Genomic DNA, 14,024 nt, shown 5'->3' with positions numbered 1-14,024 from the left:
TCCACCGTGCCGATCAGATATTAGACAAATACCTAAACGTTGTCTCACAACGTGCTCCTTCAAGTGGTTTAAAGACCATGTCCAAGTCTCTTGACTTTTATTGAAACAAATAGCAAATTCAAGGGGAAATATGCTTCCATTAGCATCTATTGCAACGGAAATCAACATCTTTATATCATATTTTCCATATAATGTGTGCCGTCTATGGAGATTACTGGCCGACAATGAACAAAACCATCAATGGATGATTTAAATGCCCAGAACACATATCAGAATATGCATTCTGGTAAGTCAGGACTCCGATCGTGCTTCCATTCAGGGGTTAAAATATTGTAAAGCAGTCATGTACCTCGGTAAAGCTACAAATGACTATCCCAATTGCCATAAACAATCTCAAGCGCACGTTTATGCCTGAGAAATGCTTTTCTTTTGGTCATGGTGCATCCATATACCTGCACAACTGATGTTATATACTCTTTCACCTTGTACCTTATGGACGATTCAATATGTGTAATCAAAAGGGAAATCAAATCCACATTCAAGTTTAAATAATTCCCATTGAATGTGTCCATATCACAAGTGTGCTTGCCAATATATTTCCCCACGATCCACATATTAGTTTTCAACTTTCTCGCGTGCAGCAACCACTTACAACCTTGGTCCCATCTACGACAAACAACCTTATATATTTGCTTAGATGACTCAACAACCTCAATCTTACGACAATTTTTATGCTGTAAATTTGCACCGCCCTACTAAGGTGTGACTTGTCACCAAAAAGCATATTCTTACAGAGCTCTGTTGGTCTAGATTCATCCCACATTGTTGTACGAATATCATCATGATCCTTTGTGAGGGCATCCACACCCGGCATATTTGGTAAGTGATCAAGATAGGGAATCTCCTTGAATGAAAGGGCTCACGGGACTCGTACACTGTGGGTCTAACGGTAGGTGAAATCTGCATATACAGCGCATGCTCAGTTGTGGCATCATGTTCCCTCGACAAATTGGGTTGCTCATTCTCACTCTCGTCTGCAAAGTGTTGTTCCCCATCGTCGCTCTCATCAGGGAAGGGTGTATCATCTCCAGACTCATCAGCGTTGTTGTCATAATCACTGTCATCTTCCTCACTCTGTGCATCTGCCATATCCTGATTCAATATATCGTCATCGCGCAACTGAGTTAGGACAGGACTATCATGTTGCTCGTTTCCAGTACACAATCAATAAAATAATGAGTTTCTCAGAGTCATAATTCATAACTTGTAGATAGATCATGATGCACATTATCGAGTTGTTGATGACTCGCGGATGGACTAGCATGATCCAAACCTCCAAAATTAGGTATATTCCAACTGTTGGTTGTTTCATAACTTGTAAAATTCATATTTGGCTAGTAACCCTTTTGAAAGATATAAGTGTTAGTACGAATATGGTACATAAAAGTAACAATTATACTTACAACAAAAAAATTGAAATTTATCACTCGGCGTGTGAATTATGCACACTTGGCGACCCTCCATGTTGCTGCATTGAGGAGAAATTATGTCCTCACTCCTTATGCATCCATGGAGATAAGTTTAGCCAGACTCTTTCATACGGAACCTGTTCGGATAAAATAGCTCCAAAAACACCACCAAATGATTGAGTGTTATCCATATTTTGCAGGATCAATACCGTTGACGTCTTCAAACTTGACGTACATTTCCATCATTTTTATCACAAGAACATCCCGGTGTTCATCCGGAGTCCTCAAAAATCTTGCAGAGTTTCATCGTCTTCGATGTTAAACTCGACATAACAAACAACTCCTTGCGGAGTAAGCGAATATCTTCCGGTTATCTTAATATTAACCGAATGTTTATGCATACTCATTCTTTTACAAATCAAAGATACCAATCTGTCGTACTCAAATATGAGTGGCAACTTAACAATACTCTATGGAGAACAACTATAGTGTACCGAGTTATTCTCCATCACAACCTCACCACCCCAATATAATACAACCCTAATTTTTTGCTCTTCAAACATTGTAGCAAAATTCAAAAAATAGTGATGACTATGAAATGATACAAAGGATGCTGAAGAATAATTTTTAGAAGAACAAATTTTCATCCTTAAGTAAGCAATTTTCCATGTGAGGGGATGACAATTGGTAAGTATATATATATAGCGCATACAATACATGCGCTATATCTTAACTGGTAACTGGCCGTTAAAATATAGCGCATTAAAAACTTGTATTATATATATATATAAAAGTCATCAATAGTTTTTTCCACCCATTTTTGTGTCTTGAGTCCAAAAATGCATGATTTTGGTGAGTTAGAGCCCGTTTGGGTTAGCTGATTTAGAGAAGTTGATAAGCATTAGGTGCTGAAAAGCACTTTTAGGTGCTAAAACTGATTTAAAAATAAGCAGTTACGTGTTTGGATAAAAGTGCTGAAATTAATAATAAGCAGCTGAAGAAGTGGGTATAAAGAGAGTTTTGTTTTTAAAAGAAGTGTTTTAGGGATAGGATAGTAAATATTTTGGTCAAACCTAAAGTGCTTATAAGCTGAAATTTGATAAGTTGGGAGAGACCAACTTATGGCTTTCGGCTTATTTTTGGCTTATAAGCACTTTTAATTTTACCAAACGCGTAGATAAGCCAAAAAGTACTTATAAGCCAGTTTGACCGGCTTATAAGCTTAGCCAAACACCCTCATTCTTTTTTCGTCTTTGCCTTGTAAATGTTTGGCATTCGCTTTCTGAGGTTCCATTTCACTTCTTCCTTACTGTTCGATTTCGACCTTTCGTATCAGAGATTTGATACTCTCCTTGGCATCCCTTCACCTTCTTTCGGTTCAACTAGATTGGGGCTGTGACGATTCAACTAGCTGTACAGATTCAAAAAAAAATCCTATATATACACTAAACCTTAAAACAGTCCCCTCCAAGCCAAATCCCCAACCATGGCGATGAGCAGTGTTGAGAAACTACCCCAAGAGATCATATTTGACATAATTACCCGGCTGCCTGCAAAGTCGGTAGGTCAATTCAGGTGCGTATCAAAGCACTGGTGCAATTTTTTTTCAGACCTGCAATTCATCAAAGCTCACCTCAATTTTCATGCCCACCAACATGAAGAAAAGCTCATTTGTATTCCTGGTTCTCAGGCTCTTCATGCTATCACTTTTAACCACGACCCCCAAAATAGAATCGATGCCATTTCAAGAAAACTTAATTTTCAGGGGCTCTCAGACAACTGGAAAAGAGTTGTTGGCTCATGTAATGGCTTGATATTGGTGCTGAATGAGGAAGATATTTTATTTTTAATCAATCCAACAACCTTAGAGTATCGTAGAATTTGTAGCTAGTGGGAATTGAACCGGTGACCTTATGAAGGTTTTGAACCCCCTTGACCATTAAACTACACTTTTGGGTTATGTTAAAGGGGTTCAAAACTTAATATATAGAGGTAAAAAACCCCTAAATCCGCCCCTGCCTCTAGCACGTATGCTCTAGGCTATGATTCTGTTAGTGACGATTATAAGGTGGTTACTCTTTCTTATTATAAGAATGGTATATCCTGTACTTTTGTAGATGTTTACTCTGTGAGAATGGGTTTATGGAGGCGACTTGAGAGCTTATGTACTGATGGTGCAATTCCTAGTCACGGTTTTGCGATTTTGGTAAATGGGGCTTTGCATTGGTTGGCTGGCAAATCTTTTCCATCTGCAATTGTTGGTTTTGATTTAAGTGATGAGAAATTCTTTGAGGTGCCAATGCCTATTGATGACAATCATTATCCATGTCATGATTTTGTGGGTCTTAGAGGGTGCCTTTGTCAGGTGGCTAATGTTAAACTAATAGCAAACAAAGTCTATGTTTGGATCATGAAAGAATATGGGGTTGCGGAGTCTTGGACCAAATTTAGTGTTACAGGACAAAATTTAGCTTTCACGCCCTTGTGCTTAATAAGTGATGATGATATTGTATTTGATGTGTGTGGAGAAAAGAAGTTGATTGTCTACAATAAGAAAGAGGAACAGTGGAGAGATTTGAATGTTGATGGAATAATTGCTAAGCTTGCAAGGATTAGAACTTTCACGGAGAGTCTTGTCTCTCCTATGTTTGGCCTTGATGCAATATTCTGAGATGATGTTATACTCAGGTATTACATCATATTTTCATAATTTCTTATTCATTTTTAGTTTATGTTTTTTTATTAGGTTCTCATATTTAATAACCTCATATTTTATGAAAGGTAATTCTTTTGTTCTTGTAGAATTGTGTGACCGGTAATTCTCTCGTCCTCATAGAGTTTGTGATGGTAATTCTTCAATCCTGAAGAAGATATATTGCATTTCATGAAAAGGAAAATACTTGGATTCGTCGCTTGCATTAATTTTCAACATCATAAAAATGCTAGTGCTTTAAGGGAAAAATAGTTACATTTTGGGCATACACTGTCTTGAAAAGAATAGTTTGCAGACCTTTCGACTCTTCTTTGACTCATGAGTTAACCTCACAATGAACTAATGTAGTATTGCCACTTCTGTGCATTCTGTTTTTAAGCAATCTGATGGTAGAAGTCTTATCTAGCTGCTCTATATACAGAGATTACATTTACGTTACTCCCTGCTTGATTGTGTAATTGTCAGAATCTATGATTACAAAGACTAAAGGTCAATGTTGGCTACAACTATATCTTAAGAAGCAGATACCTGCTAGTTAATAATTTAGCATATTTTCTATCTTATACTAAGATAACTAAATCTCGAAGAAACTCTTTTTAAAAACTCTTGATGCATAAATATGTTGTTATTTTCTGGTTCATTTATCGCCTATGATAGGATGGTTTATCACTGATTGTCTTGTTTTTCCTGTAAATTGTTCAAAAGCCACTCTATTTTGTTTGCATAGCAAAACTGTGGTCGCAACCTTGACAAATAACAGTTTCAACAGTATTATGAAGGCTACATCTTTAGCCAAATCCATTACTTATAATGAATGTTGCTGGTTTTCATATTTATTCTTCTGAGGTTGCTATCATGTTACAACATGTTATCTACAGATGTTAGCCTATGCATTTATCTTTTAAGTGTAATGCAGCATAACACCCATTTGACACTTGTTCTATGCCTTACGCAGGGATATATTTGCTTCTATGGAATTGATTGTTAGAGAACTTGGACAGAGTCATTGAGGCCTGGATTTCAGTATATTTTAGTTCCAAGACTGTTGCTCTTTAGTTATGATGTTATAAAATGGATACACTATTTAAGATCTTAAAAAAGATTACTATCGTAGAAGTAGATTTGCATTTGTGATTTGTATACTGTTTAGTTGATTATTCACGTATCAGTTTAGTTTCTCAATAGATGATCTTAGTAACTATGGTTTTGGTGGTGAATGACCAAGATTTTGCCTAAGAATTTAAGCAAATTCCTCCCACAGTCCCACTATGGGGATTGACCAACTAGCTAGTTTTACTATTTCATGGAAAAAAGGGTATGATCCTATCACTGATGATTACAAGAATTTTATGCTTTCGTATGACATATACAACGAACATGAAGCGGGTATTACACACACTTCCATTGATGTTACTCTTCAAAAATGGATTCTTGGAGTTGGCTTGAGGGTTCTTGATATGATCATGTTGGTATCTATAGTTCAGGAGCAATACAACACAGCTCAAGAGCTTCAATGGCAGCTCAGGGATAATGCAGAAACTAAGCAACAAGCCTGTGACAAATGAACAAAAATAGCATATGGTATATATTGATATTCCACTGTAAAGAGTACACTTTCTTATTCATACAATTGAAACTCACCTAACTGCTGCTATTGTAAGCTTCTAACATGTGCTGCCATTGCTAATTTTCTCATTATCCGCCTTCCTAAGAACTAAGCAGCATATAATTTTCTTACATGCACCCTTGGTCCCAGAGACCAGTCCCCATATTTGTGCTACATTCTCCTGTAACTTGCATGCCAAAAGATGCCCCTTGAAAACTACAAATAGGACCATAAACTTCTTCCTAAGCCAAGTGGATAGTTATTCGATCCGATAAACCAAAGCATCCTGGCTAACCGACTAACCATTGAGAATGGAACAAATAGGGGAGATTGAATTCTTCTCTCGTCAAAATAGACTGTAACTGAGGTGAACCAACTATGATATAGTTGGAAAAAGATTCTCAACTCACTAACATTACATAAATGAAACAGGATGCATGATAATACTTTCAGAACCTGGAGGTCAAAATTAGATAACATGTTATCTACGTGCAACCAACAAAGTGAAACAGAGCCCATCGGCGTGCTTCTATCACTTCCCCAAAGAAATGCAATAGGGCCTGAGTTCTATTAGCTCGATGAAACCACCAATCAATCAATTACATGCACCTTAATCCAGAGTTCCAGACTACCTGGACTATATGAACTCTCTATATCCAGTCCGCCCTGTTTGCACGGTTTCACCCGTTTCTCAAGCTCAATAAAACTATATAAGAACAAAAAGCAAAAGGCTAAAACTAAAAAAATAAAATAAAAACATGGCATCTTGTTCTTAAAAGTGTACAAGATAGCTACTACACCAACACAAATCTTTTGAATAATACTATTCAAATCTAGGTGAATATTCTCATAGCAAGATTTCAAATACCATCCAGTAGGCTATTATAGATATCTAAGCTTCACATTTCCAACAGGGACATTGGGTTGGAATCATCCAAATGAATCTTAGTGATAGATACTTTTCAAACTGTGAAACCTCTTATAAATTTCTCAATAATTTGTAAAATACCTTTACTAATAGAGGAACCCCTGCATGAAGTCCTCGTAAGTTGGCCATGTCAACTTTGGCTGCCTGACGTTGCTCTTGTTTGATAGGATATGCAGAGTGCATTAAAATTAGCAGCATAATTACTTCTCCAAGAAAAAGAAAAATTAAGATTAGCAGCATATGAGGCACTCATTAACTAAATTTGGACAGAATAGTGTTAACAAGGGACAGATCTGATTTTTTGATATGGATGGCTAACAACAACAACAACAACAACCCAGTAAAATCCCACTAATGGGTGTGATTTTAGTACACAGGCAGTAGCATATCGACAAATGTCATTATTGTTACGCCGACCACCAGGTCGTGAGGCTTTCCCAATAAATGTTTTCTATTTATATTCTTGTCTCTTAGAAAGAGCGGCTAAACGATCGGACCAGACAGGAGCAGGTAGCTTGACCGCCTTGCCCGTCTTTGAAACACAAGCGAGAGACATATCGGCCTATATTCCCACCAATGTGATCCCCGAACAGATACACACTAGCCCACCTGAAATAAGGTAAAAGCCTTCTTTTCAACCCTTTATATGAGACTCTTAGCTGATTAGCTATCTAAAGCAGTAGAGGAAGGAAGCAACAATGGTCCTGGAAGCTGTTGTGGAGAACTTATGCCCCAAAAAAGTGGCTATGTTTGGATGGCTAGCAATTAATGAAGCTTGCCTTACACAACAAAATCTTTAAAGGAGGGGAATACAGTGATGCAGTGTGTGATATTTTTGCAAAGAAAATTGGGAGATTACCAATCACCTTCTTCTACATTGCAGGTTTATATGGCAGATCTAGTGCATGTTCCTCAATCTATTTGGAGTAGTAAGGGTGATTCTAGGAAATTTGAAAGAAGCAGTTAAAAGCTGGAATGGTCAGAAGAGGAGGGGGAGGGTGAGGGGGTGAGGGGGAGGGAAGCAGAATACCCTATGGATAAGATACCTCCATGCATATTTTGGACAGCTTGAATAGAAGGAAGTCATAGGAATTTTGAGGATAGGTTCCAGTCCTTATTTTTATGAAGTCTATTTGTCTACAGAACTTAAATTCTTGGTGTAAAAGGAAACCTGTAGAGGAAATAGAAGATATATTGGAATTCATGAATTCCTTATGTACTTGAGGGGATGAATACATAACACTTTTGGTAACATGATAGGTACCTACTTGGTCCTATTGACATCAATAAATTTACTTTTCACCAATCAAAAAAATATCTCCAGTACTACCTTCACTCTTCTTAGAAACACATTTTGGTTTAATGTTCCAGTGTTAGAAACTTAATGTGGTAGTATTAATAATTACCCAAGAATGTCCATAGCAAGAACTATGTGCAGCAATAAGAATCCATCCTTCAGCAGCGTCCGGTACAAAATGAGAATATCAAAGATTATAACCTCAAAGAAGGAAGAATGCACCAAACCAGATGCCTCAAAATCACAACGGCAACAAAAAATGAACAAGGAGAATATACAATATGAATTCAATTATGCCTCCCATTGAAATTTATATAACTTAAAAAAGATTATGTCACAAGAACACTATGACAAATGAAGGAATACAATAACCAGTGTTCTAACACAGGCCTAAATAACAAGTACATCGTGGCACATATCGTGAATAAGTGGTACAAAAATTTAAGGTAAAAGGGCATCCTAATCTCGACTTTAATGCATCCCTTTCTTGTGCATTCAAGAAGATGACGGTACCTTGACAGCTTTAAACGGTGGGTGAAGTAATCCAAGCTCATCGTTCACTTCAAGCGGATTGCTTGTTTCGTTCCGTGTTCTCTTCACTCTCCTACTACCAAGAGATTTATGAGTGAATCCATACATCTGAAGGATCTGGTTGTCGCCAAAGTTGAATGCACGATCCATTTGCTTCAAACACCTCTCTACCGAATAATCTCCAAACTTTGCACAAGGCTTGCAACCCACAAAGTGAGTAACAAGGGGCCACCTATGGTCACCAAGACCCGGGTGGTAATTCTCAATCATCTCTTCATATTTATCCACCAAAATACCCCAGTAACCGTGCAAGTAATAAGCACTCTCGAGATACACCTTATCACCCCATTTCTCCTTCTGAGTAGCCAATATATATACCATTGCAGACTGATCATCAGCTTCGAAAACTGGTCTACCTTTAAGCTCCCGAGTAAGAATCGCCCCGGCTTCATCCCTAATCTTTCCCTTTGGTCCCATAGGTGCCAAAGTATCAAGCAAATCTAAAGCCCATTGAGTATTCCTCAATAAGAAACTACCAGTATTCAAACCAATCCAATTCTTCTCATTATAAACCATATCATTCCATCCATGCATAACAAGATCAACATCTTTATACCTTTCCCAAGGCAGCTCAAAAGCCATATCAGTAAACATAGCATCACTATCCATCCACCAAATAAACTCAACCTCAGGATGTGAAAGCAAAAGCTTCCTAAGCAAAGGCAATTTAGCCCAAAAACCAGACATTTCAGCATCAAGCAAAGCCATATTGTAAAAAATCTCAATCCCATGAAGCCTACAATAATCAATCTTGTTCTTTATTGACTTCAACAAGTAATGATCACCAATTGGATTTTCACATGGTTTAGGTGATGAACCAGTAACCAACAAAACCCTAGGCTTATTTGGTCCTACAAAATTAGGAAAATTAAGATTCTTTTTCAACCACTCAGCTCTTTGCTCATCCCAATCTGATATTTTAGGACCAAGATTATAAGGTTCATTCGGATCTCTCTTAAACTCAGGCTCACCATCATCTTCATCAACTAAAATTTTCTTTAAATCAAAAGTAGCATAGTTATTACTATCTGATGATGTAGCACCACCACCACCCTCAGTTGCAGTATCTACCTGTTGTGCTTCCTCAAGAACGCGTCTGGGCTCCACGCGCTTTCGAACATAGCTAAATGTGTCACGAATTTCCTTCAAATCTTGACCAGGTGTACCAAATTTTCCAGCACCCAAATTGCCTCTAAGGACAACAATGGTAAGAAACAAACATAAAAATGTAAGCTTTCCATTTCTTACAATTCTCCTTACTTGCCATGCTCTACGAGCACTCAAGAACCGATCTAGCATTGTACTTTTATTAAATACCCAGAAGCTGAAATGGAATAAAAATCAAATCTTGATGGTGAAAAAGGGATAAAAATCAAATCTTGGAAAGTTTTTACAAGGAAATTGATACAGAAATGGAAAGTTTGGTTCTTGATTTCATTTGGGTATTGAAATTTTGGGAAATTGGGTGTTTAAAAATGGAGATTTAGACAAGATCTGAGGTGGGTTTATGAGGAAAAGAAGGTGTCGGTGGATGTAAGAAAAATAGAGATGGAGATGAAAAAAATGAGAGGAAAGAATGTACTGTTGTATGCTTTTTGATTCCGACAAGATTTAAAATATTTTATTTAAGTTAAGATTATTTTAATCATTTAATGAAATGATTTATTAATTAATTACAGTCTGGATTATACTACGCGTAGTGGGAGAGTAGTGCTGTGTTGTTTCCTTTTTTCCATTTTATTTTCCAATTTTAGTCTTTGGCAGGTAGACAGCAAGTTCTAGTGAAAGGTCCACATATATATGTTTACATAATGGTAATATATTTTACTTTCCAAGCTTATGACATATTGCCATTATAAACTCTGCATTAATACTATTGTTTAATTATGTGAAGATTATATTAGCAAAACATAGTTTTATATCGAACATTGAATAAGTAAAACAATCTTTTATATAGAGATTAATAATTTTTTATTCCAAACTAAACGACCTTCACTTTTTTAGCTTATAGAAATGCATGTCTAAATTGTTTATATCATATACACTTATTATATGTAACACGGTTTAATTAAACAATTAAGAGTATTACGGGCTAGGAAAAATTAAAAAGCTTTAGCTTTGTAAAAATAAGTTGATGGTTCAATATAATTAGTTCTTACTCCTTTATTAATGTTGAGAAATTTTACGAGAATTACTTATTAACAAAATTGTATACGGTCAAAATTGGGCCTACCCGATTTTGCTATTTGATCGAAACAAAGGAGCTGCATCAGGGGTAACCTCGTAATGAATCAGACCCGAGTTCGAAGACGAGGCACCGAGTCCAAAGATCGAAGTGTCCATCGAGACCGAGGCCAGCAACAATCGAGACTAAGTATGACCGACTTCGAGTGAAATGCAATACGGAAAGGCGAAATATCCGTAATCGGTCTGAGATCATGGCGGAAATCTCGGAGCAGATCAAATCAAGGGCGGTTATTTGTATTAATCATGGGATTTACTTCCGTAATTAGTATTGTACCACAATTAATTCCTCTAGTATATAAAGAGGGGTCCCCATCATTTGTAGACACCTTACATTCATACAGATCAAAGAAATATAATATTTCTCTATTGTTCATCAATTTATTGTTCTTTAACTATTCTTACTTTGCAACCCTCGAGGGTTCAACAACTCGAGGGCATTGTCCAAGCACTGGTTTGTCTTACATTCTTGTAAATTTCGTCACTTATCTCTAAATTAATCAATTGGCATTAGGTGAAATCATGTAACCTTAAAACCACATTACAAGTTTAATTGTTATCGATTTTTAGGGTAAACAGTTTGGCGCCCACCGTGGGGCTAAGGATAATAGTGATTGCTTAATATTAACCTTCATAACACACACTGCTTTTACACTTGTTCTTGTAAGTGTTTTTGATTTCAGGAATCAACATGTCACACTCTCAAGCAGTACCCACTCACACTAACACCGGCATTGGTCTTCATGGCGAAAACGAACACGTAGTCGCCCCGGGAAACGGGGTGCCTCCAATCAATCCCGACGCACCACAGGTCGTGGATACGGTTGATGTTAGTTTTCGTGTTGCCATTCGAGGAGATTTTGGCATCGACCCTGAAAAAAGCGTCCGCACAGACGCCCGGGCAGCCGATCAGAACGCATAAAATGGTGAAGAAGGCGGAATTAGCCTTCGAATGATATTTGACATGCTACAAACTCAGCAGGCTGTAATAGGGCAACTCCAGAATCGGACACCAAGCAGAATCGAACTCGACACGTCACAGGAAATTATTCATAGAGTCGAGCATGTACAGGAGAAATTTATAATGGATCAGGAACTGACCCCGCCATCATGAGAATGCTCGAGGAGCTCACTAAACGGATAGAATCAGGTGAAAAGAAAATCGAGGACGATGACAAAAAGGTAGAGACATACAACTCACGGGTTGACCAAATACCGGGGGCACCTCCGATCCTAAAGGGTTTGGATTCGAAAAAGTTCGTACAGAAGCCTTTTCCTCAAAGTGTGGCTCCGAAGCCCATTCCGAAGAAGTTCCGTATGCCGGATATACCTAAGTACATCGGGACTACCGATCCTAATGAACACATCACTTTGTACACATGCGGAATAAAGGGAAATGACTTAGAAGATAATGAGATTGAATCCGTTTTGTTGAAAAAATTTGGGGAAACTTTATCAAAGTAGGCAATGATATGGTACCACAATTTGCCGCTCAAATCCATCGATTCTTTCGCCATGCTCGCTGATTCATTCGTAAAGGCGCACGTCAGAGCAATAAAGGTCGCGACCAGGAAGTCGGACCTCTTCAAAGTGAGACAAAAGGACAATGAAATGCTAAGGGAGTTTGTATCTCGATATCAGATAGAACACATAGATCTACCCCTGGTTACCGATGATTGGGTTGTCCAAGCTTTCACTTAAGCTTTGAACTAGCGAAGTTCGATAGCATCACGTCAACTAAAGCAGAATTTGGTTGAATATCCAGTGGTGACCTGGGCCGATATGCATAATCGGTACCAATCGAAGATCAAGGTCGAGGATGATCAGTTGGGAGCTCCATCTGGTTCCGTTTACCCAAACAGGTCCGAAGGTAGGATTCAAAGGGACATCGACAGAGAGCCCCGATCGAACAGAGATCGATACCAACCATATAGTACAGATCGAAGGAACAACGGACCGGGATGTAATCTCGTTCTAAATTATTGAAGGAATGATCGAGGTAAAAATTCTTGAGGGCTCATGAGTAAGAATGGCTTCGATAAACACGTCGAGCCTAAGGAAGCACCACGGTTATCAGAATACAACTTCAACATCGATGCTTCAGGTATTATGTCAGCCATTGGACGACAAGGATACTAGATGGCCCAGACCCCTGCAAACCTATCCAGCTCAAAGGAATCCGAATCAAATGTGAAAGTACCATGGAACCCATGGTCACAGGACCGAGGACTGCAGACAATTAAGGGAGGAGGTAGCTCGTTTATTCAACGAAGGCCATCTTCGAGAATTCTTGAGTGACCGTGAAAAAAATCATTTCAGAGACAGGGATGCAAACAGGAAAAACGAACAGGAGGAACCATAGAACGTGATTCATATGATCGTTAGTGGGGTCAATATCCCTCAGGGTACAACATTTAAATGCACCAAAGTCACAATCACAAGGGAGAAGCATACCCGGGACTACTTACTAGAAGATACCATCCTTCAACGATGAGGATGCAAAAGGGATCGAACAGCCTCACAATGACACACTGGTAATATCTATCCTTATGAATAAAATTCAAGTTAAACGTGTGTTGGTTAATCCATGTAGCTCAGCGAATACTATTCGATCGAGGGTCGTGGAGCAACTCGGCCTTCAGGATCAGATTGTGCCTGCTGCTCGAGTGCTCAACGGTTTCAACATGGCGAGTGAAACCACTAAAGGGGAGATTATGTTGCCAGTAAATGTGGCTGGAACTATCCAGGAAACGAAGTTCCACGTGATCGAAGGAGATATGAGGTACAACACGCTGCTCGGAAGACCTTGGATCCATAATATGAGGGCAGTACCTTCAACGCTTTATCAAGTCTTGAAATTCCCAACATCGGAAGGAGTCAAGATGGTGTACGGCGAACAACCCGTAGCCAAAGAAATGTTTGCAATCGATGATGTAATACCAGTGTCGACTCTCACATCAACAAAGCGACCAGAATCAAAAGAAAAGCATAAGGTCAAATAACAACCACAGTCGCCGGCTTCGACCAGATTGGAACAACAGGAAATTATCGAGGACGATGATTGCATGATACCTCGAACCTTCGTAATCCCTGACAACTCCGATGCCATGAAGTCAACGGTCGAAGAGCTAGCACAAATCATACTGATCGAGCACCTGCCCGATCGAAAGGTATAC

At 38.4% G+C, this 14,024-nt stretch overlaps 1 protein-coding gene across 1 annotated transcript; it reads right to left on the bottom strand.

Annotated features, from left to right (window-relative positions):
* Positions 8,287–10,204, bottom strand: LOC109225347 (xyloglucan 6-xylosyltransferase 2). The gene has a single exon (XM_019389974.1). The coding sequence runs from the start codon at positions 9,901–9,903 to the stop codon at positions 8,509–8,511; it is 1,395 nt and encodes a 464-aa protein (XP_019245519.1). The 5' UTR covers positions 9,904–10,204; the 3' UTR covers positions 8,287–8,508.

Source organism: Nicotiana attenuata, chromosome 5, assembly GCF_001879085.1.
Source record: "Nicotiana attenuata strain UT chromosome 5, NIATTr2, whole genome shotgun sequence".
In the NCBI taxonomy this organism is placed as follows: domain Eukaryota; kingdom Viridiplantae; phylum Streptophyta; class Magnoliopsida; order Solanales; family Solanaceae; genus Nicotiana; species Nicotiana attenuata.
This window is presented reverse-complemented; position numbering and strand designations above follow the sequence as displayed.